The sequence below is a fragment of the Artibeus jamaicensis genome, unplaced genomic scaffold, assembly GCF_021234435.1.
Source record: "Artibeus jamaicensis isolate MK-2021 breed Jamaican fruit bat unplaced genomic scaffold, CSHL_Jam_final scaffold_916, whole genome shotgun sequence".
NCBI lineage: Eukaryota > Metazoa > Chordata > Mammalia > Chiroptera > Phyllostomidae > Artibeus > Artibeus jamaicensis.
Genome location: NW_026522059.1, coordinates 38,708,598 through 38,734,307, shown reverse-complemented (window position 1 = coordinate 38,734,307; position 25,710 = coordinate 38,708,598). Strand labels below are relative to the sequence as shown.

At 44.7% G+C, this 25,710-nt stretch overlaps 1 protein-coding gene across 1 annotated transcript; it reads left to right on the top strand.

Annotated features, from left to right (window-relative positions):
* The first annotated feature begins 1,177 nt into the window (after positions 1–1,177).
* VXN (vexin) lies at positions 1,178–25,241 on the top strand. The gene is made up of 6 exons (XM_037148936.2): positions 1,178–1,312; positions 6,259–6,314; positions 14,187–14,337; positions 18,687–18,748; positions 21,139–21,233; positions 22,925–25,241. Exons 1-6 carry the CDS (start codon positions 1,246–1,248, stop codon positions 23,106–23,108), a joined length of 615 nt encoding a protein of 204 aa, XP_037004831.2. The 5' UTR covers positions 1,178–1,245; the 3' UTR covers positions 23,109–25,241.
* The last annotated feature ends 469 nt before the right edge of the window (positions 25,242–25,710 follow it).

Here is a 25,710-nt window from a genome sequence, read left to right as displayed (position 1 = left end):
TTCTCAGAGATGTGGGTATAATATTGACAACTACCTCCTGAATAAATGCCCCAAGTTTACCTACTGTAGAAATGTCAATGGACACCAAGTCCAAGTCTAAGGGTTTATGGCTCATGTTCTCCCAGGTTCAAAGTAGAGAGGATGGCTATGGAGATAAAGAATGAGTATAATTTAGTGGTTAAGCAATTTGCCTTTGGAATCAACTTAGAGATTAAATACTATTTCTGCCATGAACTAGATATTTTAATCTTGGACAAGTTACTCAATCTTTTCACGTGTTAGTTCTCTTACCTATAGGATGGTAAAAAAAAAAGTCTTTTTGTGTAATTGTAGGCATTAAATGAGATGAACATATCAGGCTTCCTAGCTTTTAGCAAGCATTTCACAAATGCCAACTCTCATTATTAATATTATATTGTCATCATTATCAATATGAAGTAAATATGTGATGGTATAATGGAAAGCAATGCATTTGACATAATATATCCCTGTTTCGACTCTACCTTATTTTTCTGTCTAATATACACAATAAACAGGTTCAAATACAACCATCCTGTGACTGTGCACCTTGAGTGTCGGGCACCACACCCTGAGTGTCAGGAACTGCTCGTTCCCACACCCTGCAGGCACCTGAAGGGCTGTGCAAGGAGACGCTAAGCACACGTCTCTCTAGAAATGTCAGCCTCGTCATGCAGTGGCATAAGGCAAAAACGCTGTGGAGAAACAGTCTTTTTGTTTAAAATAGAAATTGTGAAGGAAGCCAAATTAATACATGACAAGTTATTGAATATCCAGTTCTTCTAGAGGGGGAAAAAAGAAATGAAAAGGGGAATTGCTGTTACCAAAAATCATGTTTCCTTTTCGGTGAAATTCTCCATCCAAGCTTGGCGCTAACTGAGTAGGCGATTTCACTTCATCACTTCACAAAAGACTTCCAAATTCACTGCGGCAGACATGGCAAAATAAAAATGTTAAATACATCCTGGCTGGGAGGGGACTGAAGCCTCCACACTCAATCAAAGGTTTGCAATAATAGGATTCATAAAAAAAAAAAAAAAAAGACAGATGGGATTAGAAAATGTTGCAGTGAAGGCTCTGGAATGAGATGAGCTCACAGCACCAGCCTGTCTTTTGTGGACCAGCACAATGATCCCCGAGCCAGACTGGATCAGGAAACCTCGCGACTAAGGGTTCAGAGAGAGGCCTCCGGTTCCCGGGCACTTTAGGGGACAGAAGGCTGAAACGATGCATCAGATTTACAGCTGCAGCGATGAAAATATAGAAGTTTTCACCACTGTGATTCCTTCCAAGGGTGAGTAAATAGTCCTTGACTGTTCCTTTAATGTGGCACCTTATGCTGGAGGGTAAGGACAGTCACGTGCTGTTTTACTATGGTTTTTCCCTCAGGTCTCTGAGCTCTGACCGGCTTCTCTGTTTTAATGATATTTGTTGTGGTTTCTGAAAAGGAGGCACATTGATAAACATCAGTCACTGAGAAGCAATCCACCAAGGGGGAAATAAGGGCAACTAAATAAATAATCCTGTTCCACTTAATTCAACACTGCAACCCAATATACTGAATGAAAGCGACAGCAAGCCATTGTTGGAAGAAATAGATGAAAACAAAATTCCCTGGGCAACTAGATAAAAGCATCTCCTCCAGTGAGCAAGCAGGTTCTGAAATGAGAACCAGCTGCCTCAAAACTCTGATTTCTAACTGTGCAGTGAAATATGAGGAGAAATATTCCCCGCAGTGACCCAAAGTCCAATAAAGTGGTCAAATAATGCTCTAGCCCAGGCTGGCCTCTACCCAGGCCCCAGGGGCACACTCCCAAACTTAACCTGGAACTAATGCCACCAAAAAGTGTAACTTTGCCCATCTTTGTATACAAAGCAAATGGTGTCAAGTCCAGGGAAGAGCTTTGGGTGAGAGCTCAGAGGACAGCAGGTCTCTGACAACTGGACAGTTTCCTTGCCTCCTCCAAAGCTCAGCCTTCTGTCCTTCAGCCTTCTGTTCTACAGCCTCTGTTCTTTCTGTCACTCCACCCCCTGTTGTGCTGACAGAGTCCAGGACTCTGGCTCAATTGGGTCTCATTGTCAGACTGGAATGAAGCAAGCTGGGTGTCTGCTAGTGTTGTGAGCCTCTATTCAAACAATTCCTTTCTTCTTCCCTGGTCAGCCTCCCACAGGGTCATTGCTGGAGGGGGTGGGAGTGTGAGGGAGAGACTTATCCTGGTCACAATGAGAGGGCCAGCAGAACGTCAGTTAAGCTTTAGACATCTATTGCCTAACAGCCAGAGAGAGAAAAGAGCTAGGAGTCAGACTAGCTCCCACTTGCAGGAGTGGGAACTCTTGCTAGAGACTCTGAAATGTACCTAGAAAGTCAAGGCGGTCCTGATCCTCTGCCCCAGCCTCTCTGCTTCTCTCTTAGACACGGATGCTCAACAGTGGCACTGATACTATGACAGTGAAAGTGAAAAGAACCTGTGTCCTTGAGGGGGGGAGGGGAAACAACCATGTGGTGTCACCATACGGTGGAATACTCCACCGTAGTCACCAGCGATGGACTAGATCTACGTGTGTGGACGTAGATCTCCAAACATAACGTTGATTGAGAAAAAAAGCAGGCTGAAAAATTACACATGTATGATAACAATGATTAATTTTGGAAATAGAAAACAATGCTACATATTGTTTATGGATACATATTTTGAGAAAAGTATGAAAACATCAGCTGGAAAGATGCAGATAATTGGTGATCTTAGTAGTCCTGGGGAGGGAAGGAAATAGAATTAGGAAAGACAAAGAGAGGACCTAAACTTGCCCTCCAATTTTTTATTACTTTTATATGAGTAAGAAAACAATTGAAGCAAATATGAAAGTGTTAAAATATGTCTATTTTCTATCATTTTTTCCATTTAAAAAATTTAAGGGAGAAAGAAATCAGTCAAATGGCTTTTTTAAAAAAATTATGCAGTTCAGCAGCAATGTCACACTCCACCTGAATAAAATAATTCCAAAGAGGGCTTTTAACTCCATGTACTTAGCATGGTGGTCAAGAGACTGCTGCCACTTCCACACTGAGTGATCTTAGATGGGCTACTTACCCTCTCTGGGCCTGAGTTTTCATTTTTGTAAAAGGGAAAACTAGAACTTACCTGCCAGGGTTATTATGAGGGAAAAATAAAATATAGGTAACATATGTAAAGCATCTAGCATGGTACCTGGCATGTAATAAGCACCATTAAATATATCACTTAGTGATTTCTATTTTTATTTCATATTTATAGCAATGACTATGTTTGATCAAAGATAGATATTTAATCCATATTCCTTTCTTGCCATTTTTATTTGCGGCCATCTCATGGTGTTAAGCCAAGTAGTCATCGACACTCATGCACATTTCACTGCTCCGGAAGTTGTTCTCTAGGAAAAGAGTGTTTGCAGTTTATATTAGGCCAGAAATGGGAAGAGTCTGCCTCTTCCTTCTTTTTGTTTTGCCCCACCTTGCTTCTCCAAAGCCATCAGGCTGAGGGCCCTCACTGAGGGAAGCCTGTGCCAGCTTGTCTCACATCCCCACTTATGAGAGAGATTGGAAACCATCATGTCCTCACATTTTTTAACTGCAGGAATATAGGTTGGTTTGATTTTATCTAACAAGGGTTATAGTCCTGCCTGAAAGGCCCTTTCTCAAATGCTACTGTTTAGCCATGTTTATTCAATGGGCAATAACCAGAACATTTTCAGAGCAACGAGCTCAGCCATATGGGCAGCATGGCCTAGTGGTTAAGAGAATAGGCCTCGTTTCACCATCGGCTGTGTGACCCTAACCCTCAGTATCCCCATGTATAAAATGAGGAGTACTTACCTTGCAGAGCTGCTAGGAGGCATGACTAAGATATGGCAAATAAGCCATCCACCTAGTAAGCTTAGTGGGAAACATTTATTATTGTTGTATTATATTCGTCTTTCCAATATACTTGTATTGGGTCCAAACTAATAGCTATATATATTTTTAGCTGAGCCATCTGAATATCTCACAAAAATGTGGCCATAGTAAATGTTATGGTGTTTCTTAAGTATTTTAAAGGCATAGGACATAGATCAAGTCTATAACTGAGGACAATTGTGTATTTTTACTTTCCAGAGAAAGAGAAACCTAAGAGAAAGATTTCATGAACACAATTTATGGTAAATACAAAAGATAAAAACTGTGGTTTTACCAAGAAGTTATACCAGAAGCTATTTCCTGAGACACACGAGAGTGGGTTTGATTCTGGGGTGAATAGTACCACAGTGTTCAAAATAATCTACTTGGGGATAAACAGTGATGGGGAGGGGTTAGTGAGGGGAAAGAGAAAATGGAGAAAACCCCTGAAAGAGAAATTCTAATGGGATGCTGCAGTCTTTAGAAATTACCATCTATTCCTTCCACTATTCCTCATCTTGTAGAGAAAGGGGAAAATCATAATGACCACTATTAACTCCTGAGAACTCACTCTTCACCAGGTGATAAGCCAAGGGCTTTATCCAAATCAATTCCCTTAAACTTTACCATGGCCCTCTGAGGTAAGTGCTGTTATTGCCCCTAATGTATAGATGAAGAAGGTGAGGCTGAGAGAGGATGAGTAATTTGCCCAAGTTATGTAACTGGCAAGTGGTCAAGTTCAGATTCACACCTAAGTGAAAGGAGTGGGGAGCCAAGCCTGCTAACCTGGAGGAGTGGTGTCGTGGTTGCAGGTGCTCTGAAGAAGACAGCAACTCAGCACTCACCAGATCACAGATCTGACAGGTGACAAGGAGTCCTTCCCGTTCTAGGCAGGGAAGTGACAGGGTGGGATTTCAGTTCCAAGAGAATCATACTAACAGCAGTGTAGGAAAAAGTGCCGGGGTCTCTCCATTTCAACAAAAGGCACACCTTTCCCAACCAAGTGCTTTTTTATAGTTCATTGATTTTTAAGCTTTGTGTGTGTGTGGTAAAATATACAAGACATAGAGTTTATCAGGTAACCACATTAAGTATACAGTTTGGCAGCGTTAAAAAAACTCAAACTGTACTGCAGCCGTCACCACTCTGCATTTCCAGAGCCTTTCCCTCATTCCTCACAGAAACTCGGCACCCAGTAAACCCGTGATTTTCAGCCTTCTTTCATCTCATAGCACACGTAAACTAATTATTAGAATTCCATGGCTGAAAAGATATGTTTTTTGCCAATCTGATAAAGTGCATATAATTTTGATTGATTTACAATAATAATAGTAATTAACTACCCATTTTGCACCAAAGTGACTTTTTAAAAATTAGGTACCTATACTTTTATATAAGGATTTTTGTTACCAAGAATTAACCGATCAAATGCAATCTTATTATGCGATGTCTAAGAAGATGCAACTTTATTATATGACCTATATATTTATGGTTCAAGACAGGACATTCACAGTGGATGGCTACTGTTATGTTGGTTGTTGTCAGTGACCCTGGCTAGGTAGTCAGGTATTGCATGTTTTAAAAATTTTGCCCTGGCTAGTGTGGCTCAGTGGATTGAGCACTGGCCTACAAATCAAAGGGTCATTGGTTCAATTCCCAGTCTAGACACATGCCTGGGTTGCAGGCCAGGTCCCCAGTAGCTGGGGTGCACCCAATGTGTGGGTGCACAAGAGGCAACCACACATTGATGTTTCCCTCTCTTTCTCCCTTCCTTCCCCTCTATCTAAATAAATAAAATTGTTTTAAAAAAATTCTTGCAGCACCCTGGTTGAAAATCTGTGCATTAATCAATAATTCCCTATTTCTTCTTTCCCAGCCCCTGGTAACTTCTACTTTCTGTCTTTATGAATTTGACTACTCTAGGTATTTCATACAAGTGGTCTCATACAATATTCGTCCTTTTGTGTCTAGCTTACTTCACTTAGCTTAATATCTTCAATTGTTCATACATCCTGTATCAGAATTCCATTCCTTCTTGAGAATGAATAATATTCCATTGAATGCATAGAACATATTTCATCTATCAGCTATTGATGGACTCAAATGTTGTTGTTGTTTCCACCTTCTGGCTATTGTGAATATGCTGCTGTGTACTTTGGTGCTCTCGACCAAGTAATGTCTAAAACTGCAACTGCACCCTGCCTCTTTTTCCCTTTTCCCCTTCTCTGTGCCCTTGCCCCCTCTTGGTTCAAAGCCTCTCAGTCTTATTGCTGTTGCTATGTCAGCCTCACGGGTATTCTCTAAAACGTTTCCTTTGTCTCTCTTTGCAGTGTCCAGTCCAGCCAGAAGAAGAGTCAAAAGCTCTCAACACCTCTTGAGTAAGAATGTAAGGAAACTTTACTTTTGATCTCTTTATTGACTTTCATTTAAAAAAAAAAGCAATGTCCAGCTTCTTGCTTTTTAAATTTTTATTTATTGATTTGAAAGAGAGAGGGGGAGGGAAACATCAATTTGTTGTTCACTTACCAGTATTTACGTATTCATTGGTTAATGCTTGTATGTGCCCTGGCTAGGGGTTGAACCCACAACCTTGGTGTATTGAGATGATGCCGTAACCAACTGAGCTACCCAGCCAGGGCCCTACATCTTTCTCTTCTGCTTTCGATATAACCAGGAAGGTTTTCTATAACTCATGTTGTTGTTGCTGCACTTTTCCTCCTCTATTTAACCAAAGTAATTGACATAATGTCAACCAGACAGCACCCAACTCTGAATCAGGCCCCTCTATTCTGCCATATTATGGAGAGTAAATATTGTTTTGTGTATACTTTCTTTCTTATTTAAACAGAGTCCACAATGTGGGTATAGCATCCCTGACCTAGGTATTCTCCTATTGTTGGCCTTTGCAGTGTTCTATTTTTTCACCACTATAAATAGCAGTACAATGAGTTTATCTGTACAAAATACAATTTTTTTGGATTAATTCCTTGGTACAGAGGCCTCAGAGAAGAATTAACAAGTAAAAGGATAAGAATAGTTTAATCTACGCATCTATCCATCCATCCATCAAATATTTAGATTCCTATTATGTGTAAGAGACACTGAGCTAGATGGAGAGAAATACAGTAATTTTTAAAACTAGTTTCTGCTTACAGTTTTGTCCCATGTGACCAGGAATTCTGAGCAATTGCCAGGCGTGCAGCGGTGCATTTTCACTCACCTCCAACCTCACCAACACTGGTGTTTGTAGTTTTGCTACTTTAATAAGCACATGCATTACCATAAAATCAGCTTGCATGTCTTTAGAACCTAATGTTGCTGCGAATTTCTCATTTTACTTACAGATTTCTTTATATAAAAGCTGTCAATACAACTTTGTACTTGAGTTTAAAAGATTCATTTTAACTGCTAATTGGTTCCTCTTGGTTATACTGGAGTTTCTATCTCAATAACAATTTTTTCATAGAGCAGCATTTTGATTTCCCAAGGATATCAATGTTTAAAAATATATTTTCCATTAAAAAACAATTTTAAGTGTCCTCAGAAAGAGATGGTATGTTAGTCATTGTTTTTATGTACATTTATTACTTTTTTAATATCCAAAGCAGTATGTGCCCATTATGAAATTTGAAACTTGATTAAGATATATGATATAGTATTAATAAACCCTGGGAAGCTGTGGAACACAGTAGGTAGGTATGTAGACTTAGAGTTGAGCTGCCTGGGCTTAAACTCCACTCCCATCCATTTCTAGCTCTCTGACCTTGGACAAGTTGCCCAGCCATTCTGGGACTCTACTTCCTCAGCATTAAAATGGGGATAAAAAGTACATATCTTAAGAACCATTGGGCCCTGGCTGGTGTGGCCCGGTAGATTGTGTGCCGGCCTGCAAACCAAAGGATCAGGGGTTCAATCCCAGTCAGAGCACATGCCTGGGTGTGGGCCAGCCAGGTCCCCAGTAGGGGACGCTTAAGAGACAACCACACATTGATGTTTCTCTCTCTTTCTTCCTCCCTTCCCCCTCTCTAAAAATAAATGAATAAAGTCTTTAAAACAAAAAGAACCATTAGAAGGAGCAAATGATCTGATACCTGTGAAGTACTACATCCTAAACCTGATGCATGCTGAGCATTCAATAAACACCGGTAATTTTTAAGTGAAAATTCCCTATATACTAACAAATGTACTATATTGCCAGATAACATACTATTTGGCAACTTTCTTTTTTTACTAATCCCATTCTTTATAAAGGCTGCATGGTATGTCATTGTATGGATGTACCATAATTTTTAATCCAAACCAAATCTGAAGTTTTCTTATTTAACTAAATTGTCTTTCTACTTAAAAACAATGCTAGAAGAAATATACTTGAATATAATTTTTATATTCTTATGCAAATATTTTAAGGATACATTCATAGATAAGAAATTTCTGTGTTATCAAATCAGCTCCTTAAATTTACACATTTATACGTCAATTAAATAGTCCCAGGTGAAAAAACAACAGGCCCTGGCTGGTGTGGCTCAGTGGATTGAGAACCCTTAAGAGGTCACCAGTTCAATTTCCAATCAGGGCGCATGCCTGGGTTGCAGGCCAGGTCCCTGTTTGGGGGCATGTGAGAGGCAACCGATCTATGTTTCTCTCTCTCTCTCTTTCTTCCTCCCCTCTCTCTAAAAATAAATAAATAAAATCTTTAAAAAACAGAAAATGCTCAAAGGATATGAACATTGGAAAAATAATGTAGCCATTGCCAAATTCTAAACAACTACGTTTTAAAAGTAGCTTTACCAGCACACCTGAGCCAATACTGTATGGGAACAGTGTTGATAATCTTCCACAATCCACTAGGTGAAAGTATCTTATCGTTTTAATTTGTATTTCTTTAGTACCATTTCTCTACTTTTTATAAATTTTATTTTTTTTTACTCTGGGTTCTTTATTCATGTCTTTTGCCTTTTTTTTTGTCAGTTGTATATCTTTTTTAAATAATATCTGTAAATATTTTATACATTAAGAAAGAGAAGGAATGTCAATGGATGAAAAATTTCCTTGTTGTAGGGCAAGAAAATTACTTCATTGTAATAGCCCCTGAAAACCTAAGCCCACATTCTAGTAAAAAATTGCTCCTGACTTTTAAGGAGCAGTGAATATTACAAAAATGGTAAGGGAAGCAGTTGTTTGTAGGTAAGTTAGAATTTAAGAAAAGCTTCATAAGCGACATTTCAGTCAAGGCCTTGAGTTTGGCATTACCTTGGATTTGAAAGAGCCACGGATCATTCACGAGTTGGCAACAATCCAAGGGAGTTAGGAATATGTAGTCCTCAACCAAGTTCTTGCCTTGAATTTCTAAACTTAAACACTGTTCCTGTCTGAATTACACCTTATACCAATATCTCCTGGCTTTATAAGAACAGAACAATGGTCACAAAAACTTTTAAAATGGAAACAAAATCACTGTACTTTCTAGGGTCCTGGGGAAAAAATTCTTGGGGGATTTAGAACCTAAACGAAGGAGAAAATGCTCAGTGATGGAGGTGAAGCCCCATGAACATAAGATATGCAAAGCGCAGCCTCCTGCAATATCCGACCGACTTCAGCCAGGCACTGTGAAACTATGCTCTCAGGTTTTCTAGAAGTGGACATTTCTGAGCAAGACTGCTATGTTTATGGTTTATGGATTTCTCTCTCTAAAACATTTTTTACTCAGAGACAAAAATGACTCAAGTATCTGAATGCATATAAAATTGCTTTTGATTTGAAAAAAGAAGAAGAAGCTCTGTTTGGGTTCTCGGTTGGTTGGAGCATCACCCCATACACCAAAAGGTTGCTGGTTTGATCCCCCTTTGGGCTGCATATGGGGTGCAGCCAATCGATGATGTTTCTCTCTCTTTCCCTCTCTCTCTCTTCCTCTTTCCCTCTCTCTCTCTTCCTCTTTCTCTCTCTCCCTTCCTCCCTCTCTCCCTCTCTTTCCCTTTCCCTTCCTCTCTCTCTAAAATCAATAAACATATCCTCAGGTGAGGATTTTTTAAAAATCAGAAGCTAGGATCTTGTCTTCAAATATGCAGTCGTCCCCCAGGTGAAACAGCTTCATAATGCCCTCTGGCCTTTGAGCTGTCTGAATTTCTGATTTCCCCTCACAGCCTGACTCATCCTTTGCTTATAAAACTCAGCCCCAGCTGCACAGAACATTCAAATTAGAAAAGACGGAAAAGATCTCTCAGTCCCCCTCGGCTGGGGAGAGGGGTCCCAAAGAAGAGCTGGTGCTCATTTCGTTTCCTCATCCCCCTGGCTCTCGGCTTCCCTTGAGTTCCCGAGAAAATGGTTCATATTTTGCAACTGCTCTAATGGACAAATATTTATGACTTTCTTTGTCCTGAATTTCTTATTTGTGTCTAGTATCAGTCCTTTGGCTACTATGTGGATGTCAGGTTCCTCCCTTTACCAATATTTCTTTCCTTTCTGCCCCAGCCTTAGTGTCACAGTTTCCCCTCTCTCTGGACTCCTCCTAAGTTCCACTTTTTTTCTGTTTGAACTCAGGGCACAGTACATACTGTTCCTTCTCTAGACAGTCTTTTTTCCCCTTGGATTCTCAGGCAGTTTTATTGCCATGCTGGTCACCCTGATGCCACCTGCATTATAAGAGTAGCTGAAAGGAATGAACTGACGTGAAGGTGTGGGTCAGTGGAGGCCCTGCCACTGGCATTCATAAACAGCAGGGCCACCGGCAGGAAAGATGGAGAAATGAGACTGCAAATGTCACATTCTCCTCGGAGTTCAGCCTTGCAGGGGAGAGACTGGTCTGGTGATCTGCTGATTTTTCAAAAGGCACTGAGCAATCAACTACCCTGGAAAATTCTTTTTTTTTTTTTACACTAAACATTTTTTTAAATATTTTTTTTATTTATTTATCTTTAGAGGGGAAGGGGGGAAGGAGAGAGGGAGAGAAACATCAATGTACGGTTGCCTTTCGTGCATCCCCTGCTGGGAACTGGCCTGCAGGAAACCAGCCTGCAACCAGGCATGTGCCCTGACTGGGAATCGAACCGCGATTGTCTGGTTCACAGACCCACGCTCAATTCACTGAGCTACACCAGCCAGGGCCTGCCCTGGAAAATTCTTATCTGGATGTAGGCACTTCTGTGGGTCTGACAAAGAACACTCAGGAGTCATAAAACCACAGTTCCTGTCCTGGCTCTGACCCTGCCAACTCTGTGACCTTGAAAGCACACGGTTTCTCTTGGCCACAGTTTCCCTGCATGGACAGTTAGGGAGTTGGGCTAGAACAATTCCCATCAGCCCCAACATGATGATTCTTCATCACCTACATCTCACCTGCCTTTCCAACTCCCTGTTAGTACACCCAACCCGCTGCTACCAGTTCCCCACCTTCCCCTGTGCTCAGTGTGCTAAAAGCCTACTCTCAGGCTGGTTTGTTCTAAGACCACCACAAGCAGCAGCAAGACCAGAATATAAACAAGGCTGTCAGGAGGCCACAACCATCTTAAGTCTTTCCTACTCAGCCCAGAGATTCATATTCTGGAGGAGGGCCCTTAGGTCAAATAGTCCATGTGTCCAGGGAAATGGGACTCTGAACCAGCATTACTCCAGAAAATTCCAGTGTTCTGGGCAACATCATGACAGAGCTCAATGCTAAAAGGAAGGGAAGGAGGAGAGCCGAGGAGGGTGTGTGCAGGGTGCTGAGTGCCAGACCACCCACTGCTGTGCCTCGCAGACCAAATGAGCTGGCGTCCAGTCGGGGTGGTACCCACCCTGCCCTGCTCCTGCACTGAAGGCCTGCTGCAAGCAGGAACAGCACCTTCTGCAGTGCCTGGAGGGGAATAATAACAGGGACTAATAACAAGGACTAATCCTGAATGTTCCTGAATTATCAGCTTTCTCCAAAGGCACAGAATGAATAAGTCTGGATCCTAAAATGGGCCTAACAAGAGTTAATTTCCTTCCCCAGATAAGACAAACTTTGGGATATATTAATTTTCTAAGCAAAGAACTGCTTGTGGTAAACTGAGGTAAAGAGTGAAAGCTGGCCTTGTGGTATTGTCCTTTGGGGGAAACGTGAACCACTCTCAGACACTATAGATAAATACAAGGGCAGGCAAAGTAGCTTTGTAGTTGTGAGTATGCGAAACACAGTTTGTTATTATGTGCTTATGTATTCACTTGTATTTTCCCATTCAAACAACAGTAAACCTGTTTTTCCACACCCCTACCTGTGGATGAACTAAAAGAATGAGAGTGGGCTGTGCTATTAAAACCTCTACTAAGAACAGGCACTGGCTGTGCCCCAGGACAGTGATGGCAGACAAGGGTCTCCACTTCCCACAGAACCACATGTCGAAACTCAGGCCTGAACTCAGGTCTGCCTGAACCCAAACAAGTCTCTTCATCAATGACAATCTGATAGGAGAGAAAGAAAGTGCTGTTTTAATTTATTTAATTTTTAATGTCATTCATCTTTTCATGCATTGGCCATTCATATATTTATTGTCAATTGCCAGATCATGTTTTTCGAGCCATTTTTTAATAATCTTCTTCTTATTGATTTGTAAGAGTTCTATGTTCATAGGGATAACTGCCCTTTGTAAATAACAAATGTTATATTAAACCATATTGTAGTGTTTGAGGTTTGGCGGGGGGACTGTTGTTGTTTTTTTTTTAATATTTTCTTTATTTATTTTTCGAGAGAGGGGAAGGAAAGGAGAAAGAGTGGGAGAGAAACATCAATGTGTGGTTGCCTCTCATGCGTCCCCTGCTGGGAACTGGCCTGCAACCCAGGCATGTGCCCTGACTGGGAATTGAACTGCGATACTCTGATTCACAGGCCCGCGCTCAATCCACTGAGCTACGCCAGCCAGGGCGGGACTGTTGTTTTTAAACATGCATCTTTTTGACCTGTCTGGTATTCATTTGGGTACGAGACATGTAGACAGAAATCCATTTGCCCCAATGGCTTGACATTTATTCCAACAATATCTGTTAGAGCTTTAATTTCCCCCACTCAATTGAAATATCACCCTATTATGATATTTAAAAGTTTAACCTTTTTTGCTTCACATCCTCCAAAAGTAACACCATTTGTGTGTGAGGACAATTGAAGGGGTTCGGTGGAAAGCTAGTCTGCAGAGCTGAGACGGGTCCACCTCACTCGCAGCCGCACCATGTGCCCAGGATCTGGCTCAGAACACGTCCTCGCAGGGTGTCTGCGGAGGGAAGGAAGGAACAAACGCACCAGCGAATGCAAACCTCAGAGCGGCTGCTGTGTGATATCAGAGGTTCCAACCAGCTTCAAAGGAGTAAGAAGTCCAAAATGAATGACTCCAGTGTCCAGGATAAGACTAAAAATATGCAGGATAGGAGCCCAAAACGGCTAAGTTTCCTTTTGTCACCCTACGTAATAAGATATTATTTGTCTCAAAATTTTACATTTCAACTTTCAATGATTTAAGTATTTTGTTCTAATTTTTAAGGTCCGTTCTGGTGGGCCCTGACAAAAGGGGTATTTCCCCTTCGTGTACTTCCAAAAATACCTATTCAGCAAGTGGTCATTACAGTCAGCGACCTAGCCTTCGGCACTCTGCTCTGGTTCGCCAGGATTTCCTCCGACAGAACCATGCATAGGGGCATTCACCCCCAGCTCTGCCCGGCACAGGCGCTCTGAGATGCGGAGGTGACTCGCACATTCCAGAGCTGTGCCTGCTGTCTTGCCAGTAGCTTCTTTCTTTTTAAAAATCTGCGAATCAAGCTTGGGCCCCAAGTCCTCTCCCTAAGTCTTACTCTGCTTGCTCCTCTTCCCCAAAAAAGCTGTTCTCACCAGGAACAAGGGTGCCCACCTAGCTGCTAAGACTGTAAGACCCCAGATTCCAGGACTATCCTCATTTCAAATAACCTGTCCTGTTGTCAAACCACGTCAGGCCAGAACGCAGATGACCAGCCCTGATGTTTGGCCTGATGGCCCGGACTCCTGACTCTGTGACGGGGCTGCTGGCGAGGGACCCTGGAGCTCTCATTTTCCTGTACCATTGCACCTTGTATGATCGGACGTTCCTAAAACAGCTGTTTCTGGCCAATTTACCCATGTTTTTTTTTTCACCGTTTCTAGCATTCAGTGAAGTAAGGAGGACTCCAAAACATGCTTGTCGGTACACTGTCCATCAACAAAGCTGCAGTCCCGGCCTGGACCCCGGATCCCTGCATGTGATTTGGGCAAGAAGCTGACTGTCCTCTCTCCTCCTCCCGGCAGGTGGTGATCGAGTCGGACCTGTACTCTTCCCGGCCCCTGGAGCTGCTGCCGCACCGCAGTGACCGCCACGACAGCGAGGGCCGCAGGTCTGGTCGGCTGCAGAGCTCATGGCAGCAGGGACTCCACCCTGCCAAGACCCCCGCCAGACCAGGTATGTGTGCCCTGGCCTGACCTGTTCCCGGTACCTCTCTGGGAGACAATGACTCACTCAGAGCAGCCACCAGTGTCTGCATCCTGGCTTGTGTCTTATCTGACTTCATCGCAGTCCTCCCTAGTGTCCTTGGTCACTGCAGGTGAGCAGAGCACCTGTGGCATGGGGACTACTCACTTCCCCCACGCATGCTGCCCCCACTCTCAGTGCACCGGCTCTCAGACCCTATCTCCAGCAGTCCCCACAACGCCTTCGACCTGTAAAACTCGCTGCTGGTGTGTGTAGAGAGCAAAGATGCTTCCATCTACCATCTTGTCCACAGGAAGCCCTGCTGAATTCAGGAGGAGATGGAAGCCCTTATGTTTCAGGGGAGAGAAACCCTGTGTAGTCATGACTCAGAAAGTAGAAGAAGCCTATGTCGTTTATTCTATAGGCAGTGTGTGTGAAATTATACAGACGCTCTACAAACCACCATCTTAAAATCTCCCCATCTTAAATTTAAATGACTTAGGCTAGTTCAACACTCTATAAAAAGAATTTTGTGACAAATTTGTTTCAAAGCCTGGAAACAGTATGGTTTTACCTTTTACACTATGTTTATAAATGGCTTCTACCTCAAGCAATCCAGCATGCGTCTTCCTCTAGCTGCTGAAATCTGTGATGGTATTTTGCCTTTAATTGCTAGTTTAGGTTATGTCTGTTATGCCCACAGCCTAAAATTATTCATATTTTATCTCCAAAAATACACAATGGAATGTCTGGGATATCCTTCGCAAAGCTTTGGCGTGTCAACAATTTTGTATGTTATAAGAACTGAAACAGAACTCCACTGAGTATGTCCCTTCATCCATTGTTCTTCTCTAAAGTTCCTTAATCACTGTCACCCTGATCCTCTTTTTATGATCCTACTAGAGGAATGCATAAAGCAATCTACATTCTTTAGTTAGGTGATTACACATATACATATATATGCAGAATGAAAGCATTAGGAAAACCACAATCTGCCTTGCAAATTAAGAGGAGACAAATTTTTCTCTGTCTATATATAGGTGAGTGGGTGGGTGCATGTGTGTGTGTAGAAGAGAGAAAAAGAGAATATCTTCACTACAAAATCATAAAGTAAATTTAGAGCCATGTTTCTCAAAGTGAAATATACAAAAGCATCACCTGAAATCTTGTTATACAGATTCCAATTCAGTAAGACCAAGGATGGCCCCAGATTTTGTTTCGAATAAGCGTCTAGATGATGCTGAGGATGTTGGTCTGAGGACAACAAATTGGTTGGCGATGATTTAATGGGTGGTTCTCAAAGTGGGGTCCTCAGAGCAGCAGAATTGCCTGGGCACTTGCTACAATTGCAAATATTGGGCCCCACCTGAGATTTAGTGAATCAGAAATGCTGGGGTGGGACACACCATCTGTGTTTTAATCCCCCCCAGCTTATCCCAATGCCCATAGAAGGTAGAGAACCACCGATTTATTGCACCCACCACTGCCAATTTACAGAAGAGGAAACGGAAACCATGGAAACTGTGAATTACCCAAGGTCGCACTGCTCGTTAGCAACAAAACTGAGATTAAATCTCAGATCTCCTGATTTCCTAGTGAACACCTCTTCCCCACAGAGAATAATGTCTTCCCAACTGTCTCATTTTAGGGGACACTTTCCTTCCTTTCTAAGTAGCTAATAGAAGTTGGAACTGACCAAGTCAGTCTTTTATTCTGAACGAGGAGAACAATAAGTTATGAAATGGGGAGAATCTGCCCAACATGTGACAGTCAGCTCATGCAAGGAATGTGCTAGACAGGTTTAGAAGGAAAAAAAGGAAAGATTGAGCCAGGCATTGGTTCAACCGTCAGCTCCTGGAATCTGATAGATTCTAGAGGAGGTGGAAGAGAGGGTGGGCTTCTGAAGCAGAGCCAGACCCAGGGCTCTCCACAGGAAGGCTTGGCACCAGCCATCAGCAGGCATCGTCTTCCATCCTCTTGTCAGAGGACGTGTGTCTCCAGGGACCTCAGATCTGGGGACTTGTTTCTTTTCTGGGCTACAGGAGACAGCTCCTGGATGTTGTAGCCTCCTCCCATGGGAGAAAGATTCTCCGAACAATCTTGGAAATTGTAGGGATTCTGAAGGCAGAGGCCCAGCTGAGAAATGCTCTCAACACAGCAGGTGAACCTCAGGTGCCTGGAAAGGAGACACCCCCCCCCCGGGCCTGGGAGAACTGGTCACTAGTGGAACCTCTTTACCAAGATGTCCTCAGGCACCTCAGAGTCAACTTTTTCAAATGGAGCTCATCTTCCTCATTCAGACCTCTCTCCCTTTCTCAGTTGGGGCTGCTATCCAACTTCCCTGTAAGCCACGGGTGTTTCCCTCTATATGCCTTCCCTCCCCGACCCCACCCTACCCACCACTTCACACACTGAACACTGCAGGGTTGACTCCTGGACACATCTCACTCCTCCCTCTTGGAACCTCTCTTGAGCTACCTGGACTCGGTGACCCTTCATCATCCCTCATGTATAGCAGCCAACCCTGGCCCTCAGCCACCAGTCCCGCTCCCTCCATGAGGCTACCAGAAGGGTCCTTCTAAGGCTGAAATCTGCCTCTGCCATTCTTCTTTAAACACTGTCATCGCCACCTGCAAATCACTTGTGCCATGACCAAGGCCCCCCCAGGACCTGTCCTGTGCTGATGTCTCCAGGGCCACCTCCTGTGACACTCCTGTCCCTGCCAGTCCATGCACAGAGTGACCCTGAGCTGCTGTGCAATCCTGTGACGTCTCCCTTCTACAACATTTCCCTGGGCCTTCGCTGACACTCCTCTCTCTGCAGACTGCCCTCTCTGGGTCTGTTCGCCTGGCAAACTCCTCCCAGACTGGGCCAGGGTCCCCAGGTCTAGCCTCTCCAGCCCTGTAAGACCAAAGCAGACTGTTTGCTGTCTTCATTGAAATTGTTATGTCTTATTAAAGCCTCAGGACTGTCATCTAGAACATGGAAACTATGATGACAACTACCTGTTGGGTAGTTGTGGTAAGGATCACATCAGATAACATGTGTGTTTTATACCCAGCACTGTGCCTGACACAGTAAATACTCAAAAAGATGAGCTGCTATATTATTTTTGCCAGGGCACTGTACATCACTGTTTGATATTGGCAGTCTTGTGACTTTGTCTAACTGGTGTGGAGATATTTTCCTGGGGGTGAGGGTGCTTTACTTCTATATGCTCAAGTGTGATAGGACAGGGCTCGTCCTGGAATGTCTGTCCCAGGGGAGGACGACATTGAAAGCCATCTCCCCCTACCCTCACCCTCCTGCCTGGTGCCAGCTCCCTCAACTCAGCACCTGGATTCTCAGAAGCCGCAGGCTTCAGAGTAGAAATTACCCAGAAGCAGGTCGGGCCCTGGGAGTAAAGTCATAGCAAGAAGGTTCTCAGGAACCTCTCGGGTAGCCAATGTTCAGGACTCTGCAATTACTCCACATTAGGATCCAGTGCTTCCCACCACAGGCAGAACTTCTCTGCTCATTTTCGAAGAGGGGTGTCCAGGAGCACAAAGGTAAATAATTGATCCAAGCCCTAAAGATTTCATTCCTGATAACCTCTGTGATCTGGCACCTTAGGAAGAAAGGCAATGCTGAGGCCACATTCTCTGAGCACCTACTTATTAGACCTTAGGTCTTGCCCCCTGGACGAGTGCCAGGGGTGCAAGTGACCCCCCCTCAGCAGTCACCCTGCTACTGATTCTACTGCTCAATTCTGCTGCTTGGTACAAGGCCTTTAGAAATTCCCAACCTGCCGTGGAAAAGAATGAAATCTTACCTTTTATGATAGCATGGATGAACCTAGAAGGCATGATGCCAAGTGAAATAAGTCAGACAAACACCATATGATTTCACTTATATGTCGAACTTAAAGAACAAAATAAGCAAACGAATTAGAAACAGAACAGACTGACAGTTGTCAGAGGGGAGGGGCTTTGGGGGACTGGGTGGAAAAGATGGTGGAATTAAGAAGTACAAATTGGCAGTTACAGAAAGTCACAGGATATAAAGTGCAGCATAAAGGATACAGCTAATAGTCCTGTGATATGTTCGTATGGGACTGGGTGGGTACTTGAAACACTGGGGGGACCACTCGGTAAAGTACATGGTTTTTTAACCACTATGTTGTACACCTGGAACTAACACAGAATAATATTGACTATAAGCTGTAATTTAAAAATAAAAAGATATATCAAAGATAATTTTTTAAAAAGACAGAAATAAATCCCTGGCTTTGAAAATCGATGCAGACCCAAGGGAGGCAGCACAGGGGCACTGAGCAGTGTGTCCTCCATTCACCTCTGCAGGGGGGATTGCCGAGCCCAAGCCATCAAACCTGTGTGGGAGTCGAGCCTATGGAAAGTCTCTGGTGAGTACCTAAGCCTGGGGCGTTGTGTCTGCTGCACCCGGTCTGTGCCACGACATGAGCCTGAGTGTCCTTCGGGCCACTTCTGAGGGTTCTTGCTCTTACCATCTGTCACCTTGCAGCATGCCACCGGTGGCTGCTGTCTTTCTTGCCAGATTCAGCTCTTAGGCAAACAGAAGAAGGTGTTACTTAGCAGACATCTCAAACATGGGGGCAAAGAAATGTTTTATGCCTGGTCCCTGTCCAGTGGAAATGCCTGACCAATTCCCAAAGGCAGTTGCAGGGGGAAAGAGATGGAAAGGGTACAGAGCATTGTGGAAACACAAAGCGCCAGTCATCTCAGGGCGAGACGTGTCTAGGAGGCATCTGCTCCAGCTCAGGTGCTCTGGGAGCCGACTTGAGATCTGGGGTGAGTATTAGAGATGTGCTGTAGGAATCAGTACCTGTGACACTGCCACACAGGCCCGACCCCTCCTGGTGAGAGCTCTGGGGCGAGCGTTGCCCACCTGGGTTGTTTCCAGTTGGGGCCAAATGGCCAGGTCCTTGTTCCCTCCTCACACTGTCACGGCGTGTGGAGTGCCCCAGGAAAAATATTGTGACCTCGGACAATGTGGCCCTTCTGCAGCTGAGACAGACCTGAAGGAGCTCCTTCATCTCCTTCTGAGCATGAACTTGGGCACCCCCTAATTAGCACAGCAGGGGTGGGGTCTCGGCTGGAGGTGAGGTTGGTGCGGGTTCCTTGTGTTCAATGAGTATCAGCCCTCATGACGCATGGATTGTGCCTGTGAGAACAGAGAGAGAGATCCTACAGATTGTCTGGCCCAGCCCCTTGTCCTTACGGAACAAACTGTACAGAATTGTGAGCACTTTGTGCCTGGTCTGAGTAGGAAATCCAACCTAAGAATCTTATCTAAGTCATCCCTACCCTAGGAAATCCACACAGTGGGAAAGGATGGGACAAGTGACCCTTTCCTCTGGGCCTCAGACAGTGGGGCTGGGGTGCTGCAGCTCATCAGAGGCTGGAGAACAATCCAGAGCTTACACAGCTAAGTCTGATTCAACACTGAGATGCGTGAAAGGACGTCAGACTCTGGACAGTGGGGAAGAAGGTGGGTGGTGTAGGTTTCCCCCACAGTTGGCATGATGGGAAGGGTGAGCTCCCAAGAGACCACAAGGTGGCACAGTAACTCTGCACATGACCTCTGGCCAGTTCAGGAGAGAGGGGAGAGGTGAACCATGCTGTCCTCCACCTGGAATTTCTCAGTAATTCCAGGAATACTGTGACCTTAAATCTTCAGTGGGCCTTGGGGCAGAGGAACAAAGCATAGCATATCCATTGTCAGGGCAGCCTCTGGACTGGGCCCAGGTTAGGCCATCAGTTAATTTTCACTTCAGAACATGTGTCTTGAGCACTCACCACCTCCATTAGCAAAGCTGAAGGGAGCCACCAAGGGGTAAGTCCTGGGGCCCTGCCATACACTGAGCGCCTTTCTGGGGACTAGAAAAATGGACAAACATACAAAACAAGTAGAGAACCATAAAAAGACAGAATTGATAGGTGCTAAAACATGTCACAGTCAGGCAGTGCTGTGGGGATGTAAGGACAGAGAGAAATCAATTTGGGCCACCAGCCTGAGGGAGGCTTCCTGGAGGAAGTGGGCTTGAAGGGCCGGCAGCAACAAGGCACAATCCAGAGAGGGAAAGAAAAGCCTGGAGAAGATGTGGGACTGGGCATGAGCACTGGGAAAGGCAGGCGTGGCCCTGCTGGGACTGGGACTGCTGGTACCCGTGGGGGTGACAGAAGGCAGAGCTGCAGAGATAGGTGGAGTCGGCTTTGAGGGGGCTTGAAGAGCAGGCTGCAGAGGTGACCTCCGTCTGCCCCTAAGTTGGGATGCCCCGAAAATCCAGGAGGGGCCTGGGGTGGGGCATGCCGCAAGGAGGCCCCAAGTGACCTGCTGAAGGCTGCAGCAGAGGAAGCAGAGAGGATGGCAGAAATTGAGGCAATATTTCAAAATAAGAACCTGCACGATTTGACAACAAAGGAGGCACAGACAATGGGGGTGTGAGGGGGACAAAATTCTCAGGTAAGACTGAGCTGCTCTCTGTCGAGTTTCTTCTCAAAGAGTGGTGCCAGTACTAGCGGGCACCTAGGAACTTGCGAGAAACTCATGTTCTCAGGCCCACGTCAGACCTACTGAATCGACACCCAGGTGGGTGGAGTATGGCGCTAACAAGCCCCCCGGGGGAGTCTGATGCCCACCCAAGTGCAAGGACCATTGCCCTGGGTTGATGGTGGTTCCGCTTAGCCATCCCCCTTTCAAATGGCTCCAGCTGTACCAGAGTTGGGACCATGGCTATATCCTCACGTTTTCTTCCCCTTCCTCACAACCCAGATTCCCCAGGTGGCCCGGATCTCGGTGAAGGCCCCCACAGCTGTCCTGGAGGTGGCAGCCACAGGCTCAGAGAACAGAGCTGCTCTGACAAGAGGGTAAGTGCTGTGCCTCCAGCCCACTGCCTGCAGGGTGCCCCACCTGCTCCAGGTGCAGCGGCAGAAGAGTAACAGGTGGCCTCGTTGACAGACTCTCGAGATGGTCACACAAAACCTATGCCAGCTGCAAATTCCCTCTTAATGAGGGCAATCATCCTGGGTGACTGTTTCCCTGGGATGAAGAGGGAGCCTTTCTGATGGCTTCCACTTCATTAACACCACTCTTTAGACCGGAGAACTGTCACTTGGAAGAGTTTTGGTTAAGCAGATCAATGTAATCAGAGTCCACTTACAGAGCTTCCCACAGGCATGCGGAGGTCAGAAGTGCCTCCTGAATGAGGTTCAGGGCCCCTGCCCAAAGGTAAAGAAGTATGTAAGATACAAAGGTTTCAAACCAAATGTATCAGCCCCACGTTACTATTTCCTCTGATCCAGAGCCACCTGCTAGCTTGCAGGACTAGGTAATCCCCCCCCCCCCCACCGGCCCCCTCACTGCCTCCAGTGGCACACTAGGAAGGTGGCGGACATTCAGTTAACTGAACTTAACTGAACTTAAATTCAGTTCGTGCTGCAGGCAGCAGTCAAGTGGCGCCGCTTGCCCGGCGCACCACTGCCTTGCTATGACTTCAGGCAAGTTATTCAGACCTCCATGCCCTCATCTGTTTAAAACAAACAAACGAGACATGAGGATGAATGAGATAATGTGTGAAGAGCTTAGCACAAACCGTTGCTATAATTTTTCAAGAAACTTACAGTCCGGTAGTTGGAAAGATACGCACTTGAGAACACGTTAGAGGCGGGTCTGTGAGAGACCACTGGGTGGAGCACAGCTGGAACGCCGTGGAGTGGGAGGAGAAACATACCAGTGCAAAGCCCTTCTAGATGAAAGGAAGCCATGCAGAAAGAATTATGAAAGCTAAGTTATTCCACATATTGGGACCTAATGGAAAAAACTAAGAAAATTATTTGGATCATATTAAGTTCTAGTAGCCAGTTGCTCTCAGCAGCATGACTTGGGGTGACTGCCGGAGCAGGCCCGCAGAAAGTTACTGCGCCTCAGCAGAGGCGGAACTTACCAGCCCACACAGCTGCATTGCCAGGGCTTCCAAATGGATCCCTTCTCTCTGAGCTCAGACATTCTCATTTCATTTTGTCCCTGGACCCCGGCTACTGACAAGTAAGGCCGTTTCTCTCCCGGAGAGAAAGTGAGGAGAAAAATGAACATTTATGGAGGCCTACATTGTGCCAGATGCTTTATTTTCTCATTTTTTCTCCTCACAAAAGCCCCATTTTGCACAGGAGGAAACTGAGGCTCGTTGAGGTTAAGCCCCCCGCCTGAGGTCACACACGTAAGCGGAGAGCAGGATTCAACCCCCGGGCTCATGCTCTTTCCGTAGCCAGTGCTTTGGGACATCCACCCTTCCCAGCAAGATTGTTCGAGGAGAGGTGGGAGGGGTGGGAAAGCGGAACTTGGGACAAGAACAGAACTTCAGGTCCATAACCAGTGTGCCCTAGGCCCTCTCCTTCCCTCACCTTTTTCCGGGATCTCCGAGGCGGAGTCATTCTTGCCCACGTCCCAGTGGTGAGCCTCCCTCCTGGTCACAGGAGGTATGAGCACGGGAGGAATAAAAAGCAAAGGTCTGGTCCGGTGAAGTGACTACTCTGCCCACACACCCCTGGCCTTTCTTTAGATCCAGACATCTCAAGAAGACGGCTGAAGAGTATCCAACCCTCCCCCAGGGAGCAGAAGCCTCCCTGCCACTGACCGGGAGCGTGTCGTGCGGGGTCCCCAGCATCCTCCGGAAAATGTGGGCGAGGCACAAGAAGAAGTCTGAATACGTGGGAGCTACCAACAGCGCCTTTGAGGCTGACTAGAGGGGACCTTCCCCGGGTGCCTTGCGTTGGCCAAAATTCACCGCACGGGGAGAAAGCTGGGCTGGAATGTGGCCACACTTACCTCCGAGGGCAGCTGGTCTGAACACATACATCGTCCTCCCTTACTACCCGATCACCTGGCTAATGACTCACGAAAGGAACTTCCCTCGAAGGCCAAAGAAAATTGTTGTTTCTCAGAATCGCTAAAACCCCTGGTCTGAAAATGACTTTGGGAGGTCATAAGTTTATATTCCTATCTTTAAGCAAAACCACGCCAAAATAAAATTCTCCAGCCCATTTTAAAGACTCCCAAGGAAGGAAGCAGGGGATTCTTTCATTTTTCTTGTGAGCACTTCTACTGTGTGTGATTCCTGATATAAATGTAAGCGCTTGATGTTTGAGACACTTGTAAACACAACGGTTCTCACTACTCCGTTGTCACACTGACTGCGTTTTGAGGGGTACGATTTTCAATGACAAGGCACTACATACTGACTTAGTATTGCAAATATCTGCTTGAGAGTAATGTCAAGTTGGGTTTGGATGACCATTTGGCATGATTGCATGAATTTTCTATTCTTTTATGTGCCATTTTTAATAGAAAAATATAATTAAAAGTTAAATGTTGAATGCTAATGTTTTCTGAAATGGCATAGTTTAGTGGAATTAGTAATACTTTACTATAATGATTTCAACTTTTGAAAGTGCTTTCCTATCCATTAACTCCTCTCTTCACAATCGTTCCCAGTCTCCAGGTAGGGAGGCCTTCACAGGTTGTGTGACTACATATCAAACAGTGGACCTAGGTACCAGCTCCTCCACTTCCCCACCAGACTTGTTGCTTTGCTTACCCTGGCAACTGACCTGAGGAAGGTTTCCAGTAGTAGGAGTGTGTTTCTGGGAGCAATCTTTGAAGGGGAGAATTTCCAAAGCTGGAACAATAAGTGATTTGAATGAAATACATTATTATGCATTAGCTTAAACCGAAAGAAGCTGTTGTGTTTGGAGGTCAAAGCCAATTGAGTATCAATTTCATATAGTTCCACCTAAGGTGTCATATTATGCTTTCCTTCTTTTAATGGGAATGTCATTATCAACTTCGTCTTCAACATCAGTAGCCTTAAAGGTAATATGATAATGTTAGCTATAACTTATGAAATGCCTCCTGCGTCCAGGCATGAGCACTTTATGTACATTGTCCCAGTCTCTCTAACAGCTCTGAGTTAGGTGGCCCTACCCAGTTAATAGGTACCACTTAAAGTGGTTAAATGATTAGTCTGAAGGCACCTAACCGTATGGGTGTCAGGCTTCAATGCCTGTGTTATATCTACTTGCTCACACAGAGTAGTTCAGAACATAGAGAAGGATCAAGGTTAGTAAATAATGTTGATCTCAGATGCTAACCACAGTTGATCGCCTGAGGCTGCATGGAGTTCTGTGTGGAGATGGAATATGAGATGAAGGAGTACAAGGATCAGTTAGTATCACTTGTCTGTGGAGGGGCTCTGGGACCTATGCCTTGTATATTGTCCTCTGTGGTTTCAAGTCTTCCCTGAGAAGCTTAAGTTATCTCAACTAATTCAGAGGCTTAAATTAATCCAACTCACTTAACAAAACCTGACACTCCATGGTGAAATTTAAGACTTGGTTGGAAATTGCCATGTCTTAGTACAAAGAAGAATTTGGCCACATTACTGGTTTTGGACTCACCTGCTATTCATATGCTGCTGCTCTGTGACCACATGTTCCTTTTTGCTAAGTTATCTGTTTCCTTATCTCTATGTGAACTGTAAGAAGGTGTGTGAGGGGGTGTTTAAAACGCTTCAACTTCTGCCTTTCACCTCGCTGATCTCTGCTCTGCAACTGTTGTTTTAGATTTTGCACACCCAGTCCTTGCATCTGAATATGATTTGGAGATTAGGGTACCAAGAGCTCTTTCAACAAGGGCCTACTCACAAAGGCCTAATAATCTTACTGGGTAGATAATGGAGCCAGGAACAAAGTTAGAGAGCAAACAGGGGATTTATGCTGGACCTATCAATCAGAGTATCCTAAAACTATTTATTTTAACTTATTTAATTTATAACTAATTGATGGCCTCTATTTGTATGTGATAGCTGGAGATTTCTGTAGGATGGAATTAATTTAAATATCTCATGGTGAAGTGTTTACCTTGTATAAAACATTTTCATTGGCTAATTCAAATAAAAATAAAATATGCTTTGTCTGTGATATTAATAAACCACAAGAGTTTGCCTGAGACTTCCTCGTTGAGTGAGAAAGAAGACTTTCATGGTGGACAGAAATGTCTACATGGACCTCGTTTGTTGCACCTTTACCTAAATGAAAAGGATTGTGAGAAAGAACTCAGCACATTCTTTTCATCCTAAGGCACTATCTGGTTTGGATATTACAGGCCCTGCCCAGCAATCAACACCAGGGCCCTTTCTGGTGGAACCTGGCCTGGTCTGACCTGTCCTCTCTGGGCTCACCCTCCTCCCTGCTGATGCTGACCCCTTAGCCCCTGCCACAAACCCCAGGGGGTCCAGGGGCCATTGCCAGCCTGCTGGCCTCTCACCCTGTGGTGAAGGACGATGCAGCT

Bases quoted from the DNA above. Each gene is read 5' to 3' on its own strand.
- VXN (XM_037148936.2), top strand. From the start codon at position 1,246: ATGCATCAGATTTACAGCTGCAGCGATGAAAATATAGAAGTTTTCACC. The intron at 6,315-14,186 runs GTAAGGAAACTT...TCCTCCCGGCAG, and splicing joins AACACCTCTTGAGTAAGAAT to GTGGTGATCGAGTCGGACCT. The intron at 21,234-22,924 runs GTAAGTGCTGTG...GCCTTTCTTTAG, and splicing joins AGAGCTGCTCTGACAAGAGG to ATCCAGACATCTCAAGAAGA.